The 22107-nt window shown below is 40.7% G+C and overlaps 1 protein-coding gene across 1 annotated transcript in view; it reads right to left on the bottom strand.

The window, feature by feature from the left end:
- Positions 1-8268: 8268 nt before the first annotated feature.
- The window catches only part of LOC124805064 (protein AMN1 homolog), a 99507-nt gene continuing 85668 nt past the window's right edge, over positions 8269-22107 (bottom strand). Inside the window, exons 5-6 of the mRNA XM_047265489.1 lie at positions 9242-9310; positions 8269-9111 (exon numbers count right to left, since the gene is read on the bottom strand). Coding sequence (XP_047121445.1) covers positions 9243-9310 — 68 coding nt within the window. The 3' untranslated portion in view covers positions 8269-9111; position 9242. The remainder of the gene's footprint in view (positions 9112-9241; positions 9311-22107) is intronic.

The following is a 22107-nucleotide window of genomic DNA, read 5'->3' as shown; positions in this document are numbered from 1 at the left end:
TTGTAATGCACCTGCATTATTTGTATAATACATGCTACAGTAAAACAAGATAGATGAGTGATTAAAGTGAAATTAATCTAACAAGCTGAATAAATAGGTAAATAGCAAAAAAATAAAAATACCAGAACAAAAATATACTGGTGTAGTTGTAACACACATTGTCATTTTCTATAATCCTCTCGCAATCTGTGCCTTAATGCAGAATCAAAATCATTTACTTCTGTGGTATCTTCAAATGTCCTTCCTGGGCAACTATTGTGATGCTGTACCACTATATTTCCCCCCATGAACCATGGACCTTGCCGTTGGTGGGGAAGCTTGCATGCCTCAGTGATACAGATGGCCGTACCGTAGGTGCATCCACAACGGATGGGTATCTGTTGAGAGGCCAGACAAACGTGTGGTTCCTAAAGAGGGGCAACAGCCTTTTCAGTAGTTGCAGGGGCAACAGTCTGGATGATTGACTGATCTGGTCCTGTGACACTAACCAAAACGGTCTTGTTGTGCTGGTACTGCGAACGGCTGAAAGCAAGGGGAAACTACAGCCGTAATTTTTCCCGAGGGCATGCAGCTTTACTGTATGGTTAAATGATGATGGCGTCCTCTTGGGTAAAATATTCCGGAGGTAAAATAGTCCCCCATTCGGACCTCCGGGCGGGGACTACTCAGGAGGACGTCGTTATCAGGAGAAAGAAAACTGGCATTCTACAGATTGGAGCGTGGAATGTCACATCCCTTAATCGGGCAGGTAGGTTAGAAAATTTAAAAAGGGAAATGGATAGGTTAAAGTTAGATTTAGTGGGAATTAGTGAAGTTCGGTGGCAGGAGGAACAAGACTTTTGGTCAGGTGAATACAGGGTGACAAATACAAAATCAAATAGGGGTACTGCACAAGTAGGTTTCATAATGAATAAAAAAACAGGAGTGTGGGTAAGCTACTACAAACAGCATTGTGAACGCATTATTGTGGCCAAGATAGACACGAAGCCCACGCCTACTACAGTAGTACAAGTTTATATGCCAACTAGCTCTACAGATGATGAAGAAATTGATGAAATGTATGATGAGATAAAAGAAATTATTCAGGTAGTGAAGGGAGACGAACATTTAATAGTCTTGGGTGACTGGAATTCGAGAGTAGGAAAAGGGAGAGAAGGAAACATAGTAGGTGAATATGGATTGGGAGTAAGACATGAAAGAGGAAGCTGTCCGGTAGAATTTTGCACAGAGCATAAATTAATCATAGCTAACACTTGGTTCAAGAATCATGAAAGAATGTTGTATACATGGAAGAACCCTGGAGATACTAAAAGTTATCAGATAGATTATATAATGGTAAGACAGAGATTTAGGAACCAGGTTTTAAATTGTAAGACATTTCCAGGGGCAGATGTGGACTCTGACCACAATCTATTGGTTATGAACTGTAGATTAAAACTGAAGAAACTGAAAAAAGGTGGGAAATTAAGGAGATGGGACCTGGATAAACTGACTAAACCAGAGGTTGTACAGAGTTTCAGGGAGAGCATAAGGGAACAACTGACAGGAATGGGGGAAAGATATACAGTAGAAGAAGAATGGGTAGCTCTGAGGGATGAAGTAGTGAAGGCAGCAGACGATCATGTAGGTAAAAAGACAAGGGCTAGTAGAAATCCTTGGGTAACCGAAGAAATATTGAATTTAATTGATGAAAGGAGAAAATATGAAAATGCAGTAAATGAAGCAGGCAAAAAGGAATACAAACGTCTCAAAAATGAGATAGACAGGAAGTGCAAAATGGCTAAGCAGGGATGGCTAGAGGACAAATGTAAGGATGTAGAAGCTTATCTCACTAGGGGGTAAGATAGATACTGCCTACAGGAAAATTAAGGAGACCTTTGGAGAAAAGAGAACCACTTGTATGAATATCAAGAGCTCAGATGGAAACCCAGTTCTAAGCAAAGAAGGGGTGGAAGGAGTATGTAGAGGGTCTATACAAGGGCAATGTGCTTGCGGACAATATTATGGAAATGCAAGAGGATGTAGATGAAGATGAACTGGAAGATACAATACTGCGTGAAGAGTTTGACAGAGCACTGAAAGACCTGAGTCGAAACAAGGCCCCGGGAGTAGACAACATTCCATTAGAACTACCGAAGGCCTTGCGAGAGCCAGTCATGACAAAACTCTACCATCTGGTGAGCAAGATGTATGAGACAGGCGAAATACCCTCAAACTTCAAGAAGAATATAATAATTCCAATCCCAAAGAAAGCAGATGTTGACAGATGTGAAAATTACCGAACTATCAGTTTAATAAGTCACAGCTGCAAAATACTAACGCGAATTCTTTACAGACGAATGGAAAAACGGGTAGAAGCCGACCTCGGGGAATATCAGTTTGGATTCCGTAGAAATGTTGGAACATGTGAGGCAATACTGACCTTACGCCTTATCTTAGAAGAAAGATTAAGGAAAGGCAAACTTACGTTTCTAGCATTTGTAGACTTAGAGAAAGCTTTTGACAATGTTGACTGGAATACTCTCTTCCAAATTCTAAAGGTGGCAGGGGTAAAATACATGGAGCAAAAGGCTATTTACAATTTGTACAGAAACCAGATGGCAGTTATAACATTCGAGGGGCATGAAAGGGAAGCAGTGGTGGGGAAGGGAGTGAGACAGGGTTGTAGCCTCTCCCCAATGTTATTCTATCTGTATATTGAGCAAGCAGTAAAGGAAACAAAAGAAAAATTCGGAGTACGTATTAAAATCCATGGAGAAGAAATAAAAACTTTAGAGGTTCGCCGATGATATTGTAATTCTGTCAGAGACAGCAATGGACCTGGAAGAGCAGTTGAACGGAATGGACATTGTCTGGAAAGGAGGATATAAGAGGAACATCAACAAAAGCAAAACGAGGATAATGGAATGTAGTCGAATTAAGTTGGGTGATGCTGAGGGAATTAGATTAGGAAATGAGACATTTAAAGTAGTAAAGGAGTTTTGCTATTTCGGGAGCAAAATAACTGATGATGGTCGAAGTAGAGAGGATATAAAATGTAGACTGGCAATGGCAAGGAAAGCGTTTCTGAAGAAGAGGAATTTGTTAACATCCAGTACTGATTCAAGTGTCAGGAAGTCGTTTCTGAAAGTATTTGTATGGAGTGTAGCCATGTATGGAAGTGAAACATGGACGATAAATAGTTTGGACAAGAAGAGAAGCTTTCGAAATGTGGTGCTACAGAAGAATGCTGAAGCTTAGATGGGTAGATCACATAACTAATGAGGAGGTATTGAACAGAATAGGGAAGAAGAGGAGTTTGTGGCACAACTTGACAAGAAGAAGGGACCGGTTGGTAGGGCATGCTCTGAGGCATCAAGGGATCACAAATTTAGTATTGGGGGGAAGCGTGGAGGGTAAAAATCATAGAAGGAGACCAAGAGATGAATACAATAAGCAGATTCAGAAGGATGTAGGTTGCAGTAAGTACTGGGAGATAAAGAAGCTTGCACAGGACAGAGTAGCATGGAAAGCTGCATCAAACCAGTCTCAGGACTGATGACCATAACGACAACAACCACTATATTGCACATTTTTCAATTTTCCTTGACCCGTTCTCTGACCACATCTTCTTCCTTCTCCACTCCCTCTGCTTACACCCACAGTAGCTGCTGTCCAGGAATGGGATATATTGTTATAGAACTCATGATAATGTGGACGGATGTAGTTCTTGATCTCCTGACAATTTTGCCATTTCTCAAAATTTTATTTCAAACTCATCTTGATGCAAATGCTGTAGAAGAGGCATTGCTGAGAGACCAGTACTGGGCCTCCTAAAATCCGCTTCTATAAACTCAAGATCACAGTTCAGTGAATACTTAAACTGCACTGTTAGAGGACTTACTTTCCTGGTTCAGACCCACCTTGTGTTCCTCCATTGTGTTTTGTTTCCTTCTGTGTCTTTAGAAACTTTATCCTTTGCTATGTAATCCATGGCTTTTAATTGAAAGAAAGTTTTCTGTTTTAATGTCCACTATGGAAAACTTTCTGCTGACGTGCTTCCATCCTGTCTTGAGAAACAAATACATGTTTAAAGTGTTACCAAAATCTTTTATCACATTCCATATATGCATGGCCAGGTTCAAGGACCTCATGAGCTTTTGTGTCGCCATGCTGATTTTGCCTCAAGATGTACGAGCAGTATTTCAAAATATAGCCTATTTAAACATGCATTAAATATTACTAGAAGTATTTTTAAAAGCATATACATCAGGGTATTGGTGTACTTTACTAGTTGTATCCTAAATGCAATCAAGGCATTGATTTAGAGCTTAAACTTTATCATCACAAATTGTGGCACTATGCAAGAAATCACTTGTAGTTCTTTTACTTAGAAGTGACCTACATTTTTACTTTCCAAATGTGCATTTAGGTCTTTTCTTATCATCAGTAACTTGTACTCTGAGCTCCTCAAATACTCTGACCCCTTTTTATTACTATTCCATTGCTCATATACTTTACACCATATAAACTTCACTAATGTGCTGACTAGTTTCTACTGCTTTCACATCATTTGCACATAGAAAACTAATCACTGCACATATTTCACTCTGAATGAGTTTTTCAATTAACTGGGACATTTTAAATAACCACTAAAAAAAATTGAAAAATCAGGAGAATTTTAGCAGTGTACTATTGTGAATTACAACACATTCCTGACGATTAAAGTTGCAATAATTCAATACCTGTAACAACTCAATTACATTTGCTTTATTATTTACATGTACATACTAAATAATGGACATACCTAAGTCTTTGGACTGTATAATTTATCATTCAACACGCTTAACAACATGAATCATGAGCTCTGTAGGTTTCTATGGATCCACACACATCCAAGTGAAGCACTCTCGAGAGAACTACAGTTCGAAATTACGATCCGAGGAAACAAATTAACGTCTATTAGATTTCTGTTTTGACATTAGCACAGTTTTTGCATGACTAAATCACTGTTAAATGATCACACATTTTCATTTCATAATGCAACCCATATTTGCATGACATCTTATATCTGTAAGACATCTTTCCCAAATTTAAACCAATTTTATATGGGATGTACATGTTAGGCTTAGCAAATAATCTGAATAGTTTATCAGTCTGAATTTGTCTGATTATGGTAGTTACTGATTCATCATACCCGTAGATGACTTAGCCTTCTTCAAAAACTCTGAACTAAATTTCTGCTCAAAGCACTTGCCTTTTTGAACTGATTTTAAAATTACAAATTTCTCCAAAGATGTTTCTGAAAGCATGGACCTGAACTGAGTTTTGGTCTTTGTAACAGTGCTAAAAATTCTCTCACGTTCCGCATTACTATGTGGAATTGACAAAATAGCCAGCATCACCTTTGCAGGTCTATCATATTGAAGAATCCCATCAGCCGATTTCATCTGACCTACCAACGCCCACTGAACATCAATTCTCTCTGCTGCGAAGTTGGTTTCTTCCAGCTGAAAGTTACAGAACTGAAAGTGGAGAATATCAACTTCTGTATCTAAGTGTTCACTTTCGCTAGTCAGAACATTAGGAAATCTGTTTATGAAAAATCTAAGGCTGGAAAATGATGCCTTGCCAGTTGTAGAAATATTTGCAACTTCTGCATGCATTAAAACTTCATCTCTGAATGGAAATTTGCGTGTCATGTAATCACATGATGATAAGAAACATTTTCTTACAGACTTAAGGAATATAGACTTTTCCTCAGGCTTCAAAGTGGTCACCAAAGCAAACGTAGAATTACCTATCATCAGATCACAATCATCCTTTTGATTTGCTGGTGTGATAATCTACATCAATAAGAGAGCTGGAGGTTTTAATAATGAGTGGTCTCACAAATCTTGTCATCACATTCTTCAATAGATCCTCCAAAACTGACCTCAGTAAGTGGATATGTGGGGCACTTGACTGAAGAGCTGCAATTGGGCTCTCAAAGATAGGCATAAAACGTGAAAGGAAAAGGCATAAAAATTTATGTAAATTTCATGACAGAAACATTAACAGTTGTTCCTCACGTGATAAAGCATGGTCCACAGTGTCAATGGTTTTCTGTAAAATTGATGATTTGGTTTTTCTTTTAAGTGAGGAGTGTGGTGAAATCTTATCACAGTGCTTGGACTTGTGGTATAAAGTAGACACATCTACATTTTGAGTGTGTTTTGGAATTGTATAATTCTTCAAAGTTTCCACTTCAGAATCCTTACTTACAATTTCACTCTTGAACAACACTGCTCCAAAATCCCACCTAAACATCTTTTCATTGATAACCATCATGTAGGCACATGTTTCAGAATTTTCCTCATTTCTGTGTTGTGTAAAGTTTGAAACTTTCTGAATTTTTCTTTCCTCTTTGCACTCCTTTCCAAATAATAAAATATGTCAATAATATTTTCGTCAACGTTTAAAGGCAAACATGCCACCCCCTTCTCAGCAGCAAGATTAATTAGGTGACAAGAACAGCCTACAATGATTAAGTTAGCAATTCTTGCTTCAAACATCCTGCCACACCCTTTTTTAGCCCTACCACTACAGGAGCATTATCAGCACCAAAAGCCAGAAAGTTTTTTAATGGAACACGAAATTCCCGTATAGTTGAAAGTAGAAGATCTGCAATATTAGCTTTTTTAAATTAGGTACAGAGAGTAGGCAATTTCGAATTTCACGGAGTTCAGCGCTGAAGAACAATACAATAATAGGATATAACTTAAAGTCCGTTTTATTACTACCATCGGTAGCAACAGCGAATGGATTCAACCGCAAGTGCATAATAATTTTCGCTTTTTCTTCCATGCACATTTCCATACGGATAGCAGTTGTTTTTGTTCTGGCGCACCCATATCGCTTCACAATTTCAGAATCGGAAAACATTTTGCGAAACAAAGGCCCAGCATGGTCAGCACAGTTTATAGTCAAGTTATGCTCTACAATAAATGAGGTAAACAAAGCCTCGGCATTCGTCACAGAATGTACATTTTGGGGTTTACACGAGAAGTTAAATTTCTGGTTCCATTCTACACAATGGACACTCTCCTTGTGTTTTTCAGTTTGCACGTGTTTAAGAATGGCACATTTCCTGCCATGAGCAAAGGTCACATCTACATACACTACAAAATGCGTAAGTTTATCCCTTCCTCAATTCACGTAAAACATGGAAACTCTTCCTTATACATGTTTCTGAACACTGCATCGAATTTCTTCACCATTCTGCATAAAAAATAATCAACACCTCCAAGATATGCAGCCAACAACTACTACAGAGTACACAAATCGCGCAGCAGAACCGAGAACACAATGGTCCTATGTTCTAGAAAATGGTCTTGTAGCAGTGATGCCAACCCTGGCACACAGTTTCCCCCTATATTACACTTAAATACCCCTAAATAATTTCTCACACTGTAGGGTAAGCGAGCGGGGGGCACAGTAAAAGGGAGTCAAGAATGAAATTGTCATGAGGAGGGGTGGGGAGGGGAGGATAGTAACCCTAAATATTTTCCCCTTGAAACATTTATCCCTTTAACTTCCCCACAGGCAGCTCAATTCCCCCTCAATTTAGGGGGGAATCCCCCAACTTGGCAACACTGCCTTGCAGACACAACAACTCTAATCACTTCGCTTGGCTGACTACTCCTTGTCCATGATAACTTTATGATTGAGCTGGTGGAGGAAACTGGTACTAGTTGAAAAATATTCATTTGTCTCCGAACGCTGCCAACGGTAAGTCCCTTACTTTCTTGTAGATACAAAGCGCGAGCTATGCCTACTTCTGCTCCCAACAGCCACCACACGAATCTTCCAAGTTAACACATACAAGTAACAGCCATAGCTTGTCACCCACCAATATATCAAAGGCGCAGTATTTTCAAATAGTAAGGAAAGTATTGAAACTTTTCTGAAAATCGGGAGATCGGTCTTCACGGTCGGGAGATCGGGAGGAAGAAGGAAAAATTGGGAGTCTGCTGCTTAAATCTGGAGAGTTGGCATGTCTGATTATGGCATAAGTAGGTAGCTAAGGAATGCAGGTAGTAAGTGTGACTGCGGATGGTTAATCATAGAGCTACTTACTTCCAGCTCTTATTAACTTTAAAGCTCACGTTCTGAGTTGTTTTGTCAACATTTATTTCTGTTAAACAAAAGTCACTGTATGATATTTGTATGACCTCTAAAGTGTACTGGTCACGTTATATATTTCAGAGCCATGCATCAACAATATTGTAATACTGTGCAGGCTAACTAATGCATTATCAAAACTAGTTTTGTGTGTGGGTTTTTTAAAACAGTTTATTAATGTTGTCTGAGGCCAATAATCAAAAACAGATGGCAGAACTATGTGAGCGAGCCAAGAGGCAGCTAGCAGAACAGTACAAGCATCATGAGGAGCAGAGAGCCAAAACAAAGGCAGCAAATCAATCAGTTAGGCAGATTGTCCCTCAAGAGGCCAACTCTTATTTTGCACAAACAAGCATACTACCTATTCCTTTTCATTCAACTTCTTTGTTTAGAAACGTTTAATGGTTGTAGAATTTTGAGATAACTTTTTTTTCAACAGTTTCCACCCATGTGGAGATCCAAAAGCATCAAAGTACAGGAAACTGAATCACCACTCAGAAATTTCTATTGCATGATCAGAGAAATATATTTCTGAATTACACTTAACTTGTTTCTTTAAGTCACTATCACATTGCATATTCATTATCAGTTGTAATGAGGCAGTTTAACTGCCTGCATAATAAACATTAAACAGTCTGTTTTCTTTTTTTAATGAGTCACAAAGAAGCTGTCAAGTGCAACCTCTTTTTCTTAAATAATTTGTACAATTATTAACATTTTGTACATAATGCAGGAAAACTCAACAAAGCACCATCTCTCTGACTTTGCAGGAATAGAAATGCTAGAAACAGTTTGTACTCGAAGCAGAAGTTCAATCAGGCACTGAGTGAAAAAGGATTGGGAAGCTGTGCAATTTTAACTCTAATACAAGCAAGACAGGCAAGGACATGTCTCACATGCAATCCATCATTCTTCAGTCGAAACAGACACCTCCTACATCTTATTGTGCCAGAGGTTATAGTCTGCAAACTGAATAGAAAATAAAACAGAACTCTTAACTAAGTAATTCTCAAAAAATGCAGAATACTCAGCAAAACCTACAGACAAACATGTTAAAAATTCTTCATTAAACTAATTAAATATAGATGTAACGCCTTACTTCAATATACCGTCCATCGCAAATCCTTAACATGACATCCCATAGCCTCCATAGCTTCATGCCAGTCTCCTGAAAACAAGAAACATAATTTCTTAGCTACTGCTACAAATGGAAATCGTCAAGTCCATATAAAAAATGTACAGAGCTACACTCTCTAGAGAGCATACAGAAATGTTAGCATGCAGTTAATGCTACAAATGTTCTCTCAAACTGTTCCATTCAGACTGTTTTAAATGATCACATATTTTACTGATGCAGAGTGAGATGTGGGAAACATCTGCTTTAAGACGATATTAGCAAAATGAGTTATTTAGAAAAATGAATAACTTGGATAATCTCCCAATTTATATGACCGTCACAAGCAAACACATTATAGAGTTCTCTACTGAACTAAGTTGTGTTAGCCTTATCTCCTATTATCTTTATTTTGGCTTTAAATTCAAGTACTATTAAAAATGTTTACATTTTCAAGTCTCACTAGCAAGTCTACACTGTAGGGACCCTTGAAGTCATCAAAAGAGCTCAAGTGGTGATTTTGCAAATTCTGAGGCAGTCATTGCCAAAGATAATTGATGTGAGTGAAAGGATAATAAGTAGAACTGCTGAGGAAGCCCTTCAAAACAAATCCTACAGACTGAGTGTAAGATAAATGCTCTCAGACACTGCTGGAGCAATGTCAGTCAGTTGTTGGAATTTGTTTTCATGTTCATCTAAAAATTAAGCTATGGGACAACTCACATTTCTGACCAGAGGATTTTTTACAGTAGATGCAAAAACCAACCATAGATATGTAAATGGGGTCACACACAATCCAGAAGTCATTAAGTTGTTGCCAGAACCAAATTTCCCACCAGTCGTCACGTGCTATAGTGGTGTGCGCATAAGAAGGCAGATGGTGGGGTGATGCGCAGTGGCAAGGAGCAATGAACTACGTGACACTCCAGCCAATACTGTCATTCCACCACCTCTGCGTGTAAGCATATGTTTTGGGATGCGTGTAGAGCATTTCACACCAATTTTAATTTTATTTTAGATATGGTGAGAGTACTTAGCCAATGAAGTATTTATTATACATGGAATAAAACAAATATGAAAAGTATAACATTAAGAACTAACACTGAATTGTTTTCTGACCATATAAATTTTATTGGGAAGAGTCAAAAGCAGAAACACTGGGCCAGTGCAGTGCTCACCCAGAATTCCAGAGAAAGACACACACACACCCACACACACACACACACAGAGAGAGAGAGAGAGAGAGAGAGAGAGAAAGAGAGTGTGTGTGTGTGTGTGTGTGTGTGTGTGTGTGTGTGTGTGTGTGTGTGTGTGTGTGTGTGCAGTCAGTGGCGAGACCAGAAAGTGTTCTCCATCTCTCTCTCTCTCTCTCTCTCTCTCTCTCTCTCTGGGCTGAATGCAGCACACAGCCACCATCTTCCGTGCAGACCACTGTAAGTGCTGTGTGTAGCAAGGGTTTGTGTGAAATTCCTAAACATGTTGTTATTGTTGTGGTCTTCAGTCCAGAGACTGATTTGATGCAGCTCTCCATGCTACTCTATCCTGTGCAAGCCTCTTCATCACCGAATAACTACTGCGACCTACATCCTTCTGAATCTGCTTAGTGTATTCGTCTCTTGGTCTCCCTCTGCAATTTTTACCCTCCACACTTCCCACCAATATTAAATTGGTGATCCCTTGATGCCTCAGAATGTGTCCTATCAACCGATCCCTTCTTCTAGTCAAGTTGTGCCACAAATTCCTCTTCTTCCCAATTCTGCTCGATATCTCCTTATTAATTACGTGATATACCAATCTAATCTTCAGCATTCTTCTGTAGCACCACATTTCGAAAGCTTATATTCTCTTCTTGTCTACACTGTTTATTGTCCATGTTTCACTTCCATACATGGCTACTCTCCATACAAATGCTTTCAGAAAAGATTTCGTGACACTTAAATTTATACTCAATGTAAACAAATTTCTCTTCCTGAGGAACACTTTCCTTGCTATAGCCAGTCTACATTTTATATCCTCTCTACTCCGACCACCATCAGTTATTTTGCTTCCCAAACAGCAAAACACATCTACTACTTTAAGGGTCTCATTTCCTAATCTAATTCCCTCAGCATCACCTGATTTAATTTGACTAAATTCCATTATCTTTGATTTGCTTTTGTTGGTGTTCATGTTATTATTTCCTTTCAAGACACTGTCCATTCTATTCAGCTGCTCTTCCAGGTCCTTTGCTATCTCTGACAGAATTACGATGTTGTTGGCAAATGTCAAAGCTTTTATTTCTTCTCCATAGATTTTAATTCTTACTCCAAATCTTCTTCTTCTTTTGTTTCCTTTACTGCTTGCTCAATATACAGATTGAATAAAATCGGGGATAGGCTACAACCTTGTCTCACTCCCTTCTCAACCACTGTTTCCCTTTCGTGCCCTTCGACTCATGTAACTGCCATCTGGTTTCTGTACAAATTGTGAATAGCCTTTCACTCCCTGTATTTTACACCTGTCACCTTCCGAATTTCAAAGAGAGTGTAACAGTCAACATTGCCAAAGCTTCCTCTAAGTCTATAAATGCTAGAAACGTAGGTTTGCCTTTCCTTAACCTATCTTAGAAGATAAATCGTAGGATCAGTACTGATTCGCATGTTCCAACATTTCTATGGAATCCAAACTGATCTTCCCCGAGGTCTGTAAAGAATACGTGCTAATATTTTGTAACCATGACTTATTAAATTGATAGTTTGGTAATTTTCACAACTGTCAGCACCTGCTTTCTTTGGTATTGGAATTATTATATTATTCTTGAAGTCTGAGGGTATTTTGCATGTCTCATACATGTTGCCCACCAGATGGGAGAGTTTTGTCATGGCTGCCTCTCCCAAGGCTATCAGTAGTTCTAATGCATTGTTGTCTACTCCTGGGGCCTTTTTTCGACTTAGATCTTTCAGTGCTTTGTCCTTTTCTTCACCCAGTACCATATCTCCCATTTAATCTTCATCTACGTCCTCTTTCATTTCCATAATATTGTCCTCAAGTACATTGCCCTTGTATAGATCCTCTACATAATCCTTCAACCTTTCTGCTTTCCCTTTTTTGCTTAGGACTGGCTTTCCATCTGAGCTCTTGAACTCATACAGGTGGTTCTCTGTTCTCCAAAGGTCTCTTTATTTTCCTGTAGGCAGTATCTATCTTACCCCTAGTAATAAATACTTCTACATCCTTACATTTGCCCTCTATCCATCTCTGCTTAGCCATTTTGCACTTCCTGTCGATCTAATTTTTGAGACATTTGTATTCCTTTTTGCCAGCTTCATTTACTGCATTTTTATATTGTCTCCTTTCATCAATTAAATTCAATATATCTTCTGTTACCCATGGATTTCTACTAGCCCTCGTCTTTTTACCTACTTGATCCTCTGCTGCCTTTACTATTTCTTCTCTCAAAGCTACCCATTCTTCTTCTACTGTATTTCTTTCCCCCATTTTGTCAACCCTTCCCTAATGCTCTCTCTGAAACTCTCTACAACCTCTGGTTCTTTCAGTTTATCCAGGTCCCATCCCCTTAAACTCCAACCTTTTTGCAGTATCTTCAATTTTAATCAACAGTTCATAACCAATTCTAACAGGCGGCTTCCTCTTTCATTCGTTAGCCCCAGTCCATATTCACCTACTACTTTTCCTTCTCTTCCTTTTCCTGCTATCGAATTCCAGTCCCCCACGAATATTAAATTTTCATCTCCCTTAACTATCTCAATATTTTCTTTTATTACATCACTTTTCTTCAGTCTCTTCAACATCTGTGGAGCTAGTTGGTATATAATCTTGTACTGTGGCAGGGGAGGGCTTCGTGTCTATCTCGGCTACAATAATCCATTCACTATGCTGTTCATAGTAACTTATCTGTGTTCCTATTCTTTTATTCATTATTAAACCTACTCCTGCATTACCCACATTTGATTTTGTATTTATAGCCCTGTATTCACCAGACGAGAAATCTTGTTTCTCCTGCCACCGAACTTCACTTATTCGCACTATATCTAACTTTAATCTATCCATCTCCCTTTTTAAATTTTCTAACCTACCTGCCAGATTAAGGGATCTGACATACCACATTCCAATACATGGAACGCCATTTTACCCAAGAGGACGTCATCATCATTTAACCATATAGTAAAGCTGCATGCCCTCAGGAAAAATTACGGCTATAGTTTTCCCTTGCTTTCTGCTGTTTGCAGTACCAGCATACCAAGGCCACTTTGGTTGATGTTACATGGTCAGATCAGTTAATCATTCAGACTACTGCCGCTGCAACTACTGAAAAGACTGCTGCCCCTATTCAGGAACCACACAATTTCCTGGCCGCTCAATAGATACCATCCATTGTGGTTGCACCTACAGTACAGCTATCTGTATCGCTGAGGCATGCAAGCCTCCCCACCAACAGCAAGGTCCATGGTTCATTGGGGTATACAAATGGATAATACATGATGTGTCACCAGTGCACAAATAAGCTAACTAAAAAGCTCAGTTCTGCCAGTTTCGCATTTACAAATATATCTCTCGTTGTTTTGAGCTGCAGGCAGAAATGTTTGATGCTTTCACTCAATATTGTCCTAAAACATAATCTTCTGGGGCAACACAGCTTAGGTTGAAACATTATTTCTTCTAGAGAAATGTGCAATGACAATATTGCACAAAGTTGACAGCAGATTACCTTGCAGAAGCCTCTTCAAAAAACTCGGGATTCTCAGATGTTAATGTCAATATATTAACTCTAGTAATGGTATTCGTGTATAAGAGTGTATTAAGGATGAACTCTGACTACAACATTTTAAGTAAAAATAGTTTCCACAAAGATCATGCATCCCTGTCTACCATTCAGAAAGGAGTTCTGGCGCAAAAGTCCTTCAACAAGTTACCTGGGAACACGGCCATGTAATTGAAAATCCTCAGATATTAAAAATTAAATAAAAGAGTACTTATCAGCCATTCCTCATAAAATTTACCAGAATATTGGAATGTAAATTCTATTCACATTAAACAGGTTTTTATCTTTCCCCGTATATAAACAACTTATTGGACAGGCAGCTTTCAGTCTGAGGTTTGAGTGACCTGCTCCTTCTTCTGTTTCCACACCTCAGTTCTGAAAGCTGGAATAGCAGTTTCTACTTTTATGTGTGCATGCCAGTGTCACATAGATTTTTCAGTCCTGGAAGCCTGCTGGACAGCCATTCTGCTTCCTTGTAATTTTATGCTCTCCAACACAATGGGATTTACGGAACAGAATGAATGAATGAATAAATAAAACCTACTGTTGAAAGGCATTTCATAACTTGAAATGTTCTATACAAAATCAAAAGGGGTTCTTTTCTGAAGTTACAGTGTGTTGCAACATTTTATATAGATGTCATCTCTAAATTTGCTGAAAAAGCCAACAAATCTAAGAATGTTTTGCACTATTATGCAATTTGTTTAAAACACTCTATGCTGTAAATGTAGTACCAACCGTCTCTTGGTTGGCCACACAAGGCATGTCACACACTGCTCTCATCTCCACAGAAGAAACATTTAAATCCACTACTGCGAGCCACTGCTCGAGAGGGCTATCTCCACTCTGAGCTCCGCCTCAGATTGTTCTCAGATTATCTTCAGACTATTCTCTGATCACACTGAGTGTACAGATGACAGTGCAATCAGATAGTGAGACTGAAGAGCCTAGCTTGAGAAAGTATACTGTAAATAAATAGATTTATGTTTTAACTGTTTTATAGTGTTTTATATGATCAATATTTCTTTCAATGTCAATGGAACTATTAGAATTTTTCTTTTCTAGGAATAGTCAGGGGCGGAAAGTGTCTAGATTTATTCATTTTTGCATTATTGTTAACTTCACAGCCCAAACCACAGGAAACTCATGATCTTTCTTTTTTCCTTGGCTCAGAGTGTCAATCCTTAGCCTGTGTTGAAGTAGAGTTCCACACCCTGTCCTATGAGGAAGTTATCTGGAAGCTCGACGAAATTTTTTGAAGCACGGATTCAAGTAGCTGCAGCTCATTTCAGAATTTTTTGCAAGTGTCTTCTTAGTAATCAGTCTTACAAGAAATGGATGGCTGAATTCCAGGGCATGATTTGGAACTGCAAATTCAACTGCACTTGAGGAACTTCTTTTCAAGATGAAATGCTTCACAATACCATTATCAGAACCTTGCAGATCACAGAATGCAGACAGATTCTAAAGCATTGCAGTCATTGTCTTAAAAATATTCTTAAAGTAATCAAAGCTCAGGAAGTACAAGATTCTGCAGATCTTGACTTTAATGTGCTTGTTGTCACAACACTGACCAAACCTAGTTCCAAGCAAACTCACCCCACGTTGCTTATATTGACTACAGCCACAAGCCATGGCTTAAGCAGGGAATGGCAGCCCAGCCACTGATACTGCAAATTCGTGCACTCCAAAGTCTTGTGTCAAATGTTAAATCATACATGATCACAAACACTGCTTTCTACACCAAATGGAATGGCAACATTGTCATAAGCTGGAACACACAGAGCAAACGCTCCCCTGCAAAACAAACTCTCTTCCACTTCAATCTAGATTTGAGCAAATGGAAACTAACATGGTCACATATTCTGAATCTTTACCCACTCCACATAGTTCACAGGAACTATGAACCGCAAAACAATGTGCACAGCTGCAGATCAGCTCTCCTCACATGTCTCTCGCAAAATGGACCAAAACAACCTTCTGAAAGTTAAAACTGACAGTCATGTTCTGAGAACAAACCACAAACCATTCATATCTTTACAGATTTGCAATCAATCTACACCTTTTCAGTTAGATACTGGTGCTTCAGTCAAACTGATTAATCAAACCACAAACAAGCAATTGGGACATTTTCGGCTCCGAAAATCACACCTGCACCACATAGCCAACAGCGAACATACCTGTGCTCTTGGGATGTGCATTTTGCAAGCAAAATATCAAAATACAATTCTATCAGTGACATTCACAGTAGTTCAATCATATTCGAGTTCCAATATTTTTGGCATGGATCATCTGATTTGTTTGGAGGGGGGTTGGACCTGGATTTGAGGAACGTCGAGCATGAACCAAGTGTCCCCTGATTGGTTCACTGCTGTGATTGCCCCAGGTACTGCCTGCACTGAGATTGACACCTCACCCATGGTTGAGTGGGAAATCATTCCAAAGTCTGGCAGTCAGTGAAAAATTTTCCAAGGGGCTGATTGTTGGGCCTCCCAGGTTCATTTGATGAACAGGATTCCGGCATTATCTGTGGCTGACGATGTCTCTGAGCCGGATGCAGTTGTCCATCCTGTTCCAGAGGAAGCTTCTTGGCCCGCAAGGTCTGGGCATTCACAGAGGGTGGGTTTGCTGATAGTTGGAAGCTCAAACGTTAGGCACGTAATGGGGTACCTTAGGAACATTACTGCCAAGGAGGGGGGGGGGGGGGGGGGGGGGGAGTCATTCCGGATGTGGAAAGGGTGCTTCCGGATGCCACAAAGAGTACAGGGTGCAGCCAACTGCAGGTGGTGGCTCATGTTGCTACCAATGACGTATGTTGCTTTGGATCGGAGGAGATTCTCTCTGGTTTCAAGTGGCTAGTAGAAATGGTAAAGACTGCCAGTCTTACTTGCGAGATTAAGGCGGAGCTCGCCATCTGTAGCATCATCGATAAAACAGACTGTGGTCCTCTGGTGCAGAGCTGAGTGTAGGGTCTGAATCGGAGGCTCAGGTGGTTCTGTGATCGCGTAGGCTGCAGATTCTTTGACTTGTGCCATTGGGTGGTGGGTTTCCGGGTTCTGCTTAATAGGTCAGGAGTGGAAGGGACTGGATGGATTTTTAGGTTAAAGGGTCCCAGGGAACCACAGAAAGGGCGTCTGTCCAAAAGGGGACAGGTAAAACGCAGTAAGTTAGTTCTAGAAACGATCGGTATTGTAGTTGTAAATTGTCGTAGCTGTGTTAGGAAAGAACCAGAGCTCCGAGCCCTAATGGAAAACACTGAAGCTCAAATAGTTATAGGTACAGAAAGCTGGCTAAAGTCGGAAATAAGTTCACCCGAAATTTTTTCAAATGATCTAACAGTGTTCAGAAAGGATAGATTAAATACAGTTGGTGGTTGAGTATTTATTGCTGTCAGAAGTAGTTTGCCTTGTAGTGAAATAGAAGTAGATAGTCCTTGTGAAATAGTACGGGATGAGATTATACTTGACAATCGTACTAAACTATTAACTGGATCGTTTTACCGCCCCCCACCCCACCAAACTCTGAAGATATAGTTGCTGAACAGTTCAAAGAAAACTTGAGTCTTATTTCAAATAGGTACCCCACTCATACAGTTATAGTCGGTGGTGACTTCACTCTACCCTCGATATGCTGGAAAAATTATAGGCTTAAAGCTGGCGGCAGGAATAAAACGTCATCCGAAATTGTACTGAATGCTTTCTCAGAAAATTATTTTGAACAAGCAGTTCACGAGCCCATTTGAAACATAAATGGTTGCGACAGCATACTTTACCTCTTAGCAACAAATAATCCTGGTCAAACAGTGAGTATTGTGACGAATACAGGGATTAGCGACCACATGGCAGTTGCTGCTAGGCTGAATGCCATAACATGTACAACCATTGAAAAGGAACATAAAGTATAGCTATTTAAAAAAAAAAGCTGATAAAATGCGCTTAACGCCTTTTTAAGAGACAGTCTTCACTCCTGATCTGATCATGAAAGCATAGAAAAGTTGTGGAATGATTCAGTATCAACAGCAATTGAGAGATATGTACCACATAAATTAATAAGTGATGGTACTGCTCCTCCATGGTACACAAAACGGGTCAGATCGCTGCTGCAGAAGCAACGAAAAGAGCATGCCAAATTTAAAAGAACACAAAATCGCAACGACTGCCAAAGTTTTGCAGAAGTTCGAAGTATAGCACATACTTCAATGCGAGATGTTTTTAATAATTCCCATAATGAAACTCTGTCTTGAAATATGGCAGAAAACCAAAAGAGATTCTGGCCATACATAAAGCACACCAGTGGCAAGACGCAATCAATACTTCCACTTCGTGATAACAATGGTGAAGTTACTGATGACAGTGCCGCTAAAGCAGAGTTATGAAACACGGTTTTCCGAAACTCCTTCACCAATGAAGACGAAGTAAATATTCCTGAATTCCAATCAAGAACAACTGCCAAGATGAGAAACATAGCAATAGATATCCTCAGTATCGCAAAGCAGCTTAAATCATTTAATAAAGCCAAGGCTTCTGGTCCAGACTGTATACCAGTCACATTCCTCTCAGAGTATGCTGATACAATAGCTCCATATTTAGCAATTATATACAACCGCTCGCCCACAGAAAGATCCGTACCTAAAAACTGGAAAATTGCTCACTGCTCAAGTCACACAAATACCCAAAAGGGAAGTAGGAGTAATCCATTGAATTACAGGCTCATATCACTAACGTCGATTTGCATTAGGGTCTTGTAACATATACTGTATTCGAACATTATGAAGTACCACAAAGAAAACGATTTATTGACACTTAGTCAGCATGAATTCAGAAAATACCGTTCTTGTGAAACATTACTAGCTCTTTATACTCATGAAGTAATGAGTGCTATCGACAAGGGATGTCAAATTGATTCCATATTTTCAGATTTCCAGATGGCTTTCAACATCGTTCCTCACAAGCGTCTTCTAACCAAACTGCAAGCCTACGGAATATTGCCTCAATTGTGCAACTGGTTTCATGATTTCCTGTCAGAAATGTCACAGTTCGTATTAATAGTCGGAAAGTCATTGAATAAAACAGAAGTAATATCCGGGTGTTCCCCAAGGAAGAGTTACAGGCCCTCTGTTGTTCCTGATCTATATTAACAACATAGGAGATAATCTGAGTAGCCCTCCTAGATTATTTGCAGATGATGCTGTCATTTACCGTCTTGTAAAGTCATCAGATGACCAAAACAAATTACAAAATGATTTAGATAAGATATCTGTATGGTGCGTAAATTGGCAATTGACACTGAATAACGAAAAATGTGAAGTCATTCAGATGAGTACTGTTATAACATCAAATCAAACACATATATTTCGAAACGACACAACACATATACGTCACTGAGCAAGTTGACAAAGCAAGACATGTGAACATGGTAACATTCAAATGAGCACTGAGTCCAAGTCTAGTGGGGCACTTTGAATGATCGGCGAGTCACAACACTTTTCCCCCCCTTTGAAATTTCTGCACTGGTCTTGATAGAGGTGGCCTGTAGATTGCTAACATCCATAGGCATTGTTTGACTGGCCGTAAAGTCTCGAGGAGGCGGCTTCCCGTACGGACGGAAGTGTCCCCGATGATAATGGGTCGAGATGACAGGAGACGTAGAGGTCGAATCTGCTGGGGCCCCATGCACCAATCTGCCTGTTGCAGCAAATCCAGTTGATATAACAGGAGACATGGGCGATGTGTCGCCGTTCGTAGGAGAAGGAGCGGCGACCGTAGGAGAAGGAGGCGAGTAGATTGGCTCCGACAGATGATGGTCATGGTTCCTGCATAGGCACGTCTCCTGGTGGCGTCCGTTGTTGTACTGGTGCCGAGATGATGGTGACAGGGCGTTGTGAGTAATGGGAGATGCCAAGATCCCGAGCGTCAGGTAGAGCCAAAAGGGTGTAGCAGCCTTCGGAACAGGCGTTGCCGGCACACGACACCGAAGCTGGTCCAAATGACACACTGCAACACCCGTGTCCGTCTGGATTTCATACAGGCATCAGCCACGGTGTCGTAAAATGCGGCCCGGACTCCATTTTGGCCGCCTGATATATCCCCGTACCCAGACAAGGTCGTTGGCGGTGAACTGGCCAAGCGAAGGCACCCGCGGCCGTGAGCTGGAAGGCCGCAGAAGATGAAGTAGCGTGCGGGGCTGTCGACCATGTAAGAGCGCAGCCTCACTGTTTGATTGTGGATGGAACGGAGGGGCTGTGACATGCATAACGCCGTGACGAGCACAAAAATTCGCAAATTCGGAAGAGCAAATTGCCGACCATTATCAGTAACAAGAGCAGAAGGAAGGCCTTCCAAAGAAAAAATGCGGGCAAGAGCACTTGTGGTTGCCGCAGTGGTAGGCGACGTGCAACGGACAATGAAAGGAAAGTTAGAGTAGCTGTCAATTATGAGGAGCCAATAAGTACCTAAAAAAGGTCCCGCGAAGTCAGCATGAATGCGCTCCCAGAGCATCTCAGGCGAAAGCCACGGTGACAAAGATGACTTCGGGGCGGCAGCCTGTGACGCACAAGGGCCGCAGGCAGCAACCATGTGTGATATTTCAGAGTCGATGACAGGCCAGTACACATGACGGCTCACCAGAGATTTTGTGCGAGAGACACCCCAGTGCCCTTGGTGCAGAAGGCGCAAGACCAATGCACGCAAAGATGCAGGTACCACAACACGCGGAGAAGCATTGTCGGTGCAAAGGAGGATAACACCATCCCTAGCTGTGAGGCGGTAGCGCAAAGCGTAGTAGTTCCGCAACGGGTCAGAAGTCTTAGCGCACTGACAATCAGGCCAACCCTTCTGAATACAGCGTAAAATCCGGGAGAGGGTAGGATCAGAACCTGTAGCAGCCACCAGCCGGTCCCTGGGAATCCGTCCACAACCCGCTGCTTCGCAACATCCAGGTGGAAACACAAAAGTTCGTCCCTATCGAATGCCAGATCAGGACCCATGGGAAGGTGAGACAGTGCATCAGCATTAGCATGTTGAGCCGTCAGCCGGAAATGAATCTCATAATAGAAACAAGACAAGTAAAGAGCCCAACGCTGGAGGTGGTGTGCAGCCTTGTCAGGAAGTGACAATGATGGATGAAACAAGGAAACAAGTGGTTTGTGGACCATAACAAGATGAAATTTGGATCCATAGAGAAAAACACCAAACTTATGAAGAGCATAAATAATGGCCAAAGCTTCTTTTTCAATTTGAGAATACTTTTGTTGGGCATCCGTGAGTGTTTTGGAGGCATAAGCAATAGGTTGTTCAGAGCCGTCAGAAAAACGGTGCGCAAGGACTGCACCGACCCCGTATTGAGAGGCATCCGTGGCAAGAACAAGATGTTGGCCAGGTCGATAAGTAGCCAGCCACGGGGCCTGTTTCAGCAGTCTTCAATTTCTGGAAAGCCGCATCACATGACGCGGACCAGTGGAAAGGCACGTTTTTATGCAACAGGCGATGTAACGGCTGAGCTACCGAAGCAGCAGACGGTAAAAACTTGTGATAGTATGCTATTTTCCCCAAGAGGGCCTGCAGTTCCTTAATGGATGTAGGGTGAGGAAGGGCATCGATCACAGTGACAGTTTGCTGAAGTGGACGAATACCATCCCGAGAGAGTTGAAACCCCAAGTACGTGATAGTTGCCTGAAAAAATTGTGACTTCTGAAGATTACACTTAAGACGGGCAGTCTGTAAGACATGAAAAAGTGTGCGGAGGTTCTGAAGATGCTCTTCAGTGGTGGAGCCAGTGACAACAATGTCGTCCATGTTATTTATACACCCAGGGACAGGGAGAAATAATTGTTCCAAGAATCTCTGAAAGAGAGCAAAGGTGCTGGCAACCCCGAATGGCAATCGTTCGTATTGATAGAGGCCGAAAGGCGTGTTAAGGACCAGAAACTGCCGGTAAACAGCGTCGAGAGGAAGTCGATGGTAAGCTTCCGACAGGTCAATTTTAGAAAAATACTGGCTTCCCGCAAGTTTAGTGAACAATTCTTCAGGTCAAGGCACAGGGTAAGTGTCAATGAGGGATTGCGTATTTACAGTGGCTTTAAAATCGCCAC

The sequence above is a fragment of the Schistocerca piceifrons genome, chromosome 7 (assembly GCF_021461385.2).
Source record: "Schistocerca piceifrons isolate TAMUIC-IGC-003096 chromosome 7, iqSchPice1.1, whole genome shotgun sequence".
In the NCBI taxonomy this organism is placed as follows: Eukaryota; Metazoa; Arthropoda; class Insecta; order Orthoptera; family Acrididae; genus Schistocerca; species Schistocerca piceifrons.
This window is presented reverse-complemented; position numbering and strand designations above follow the sequence as displayed.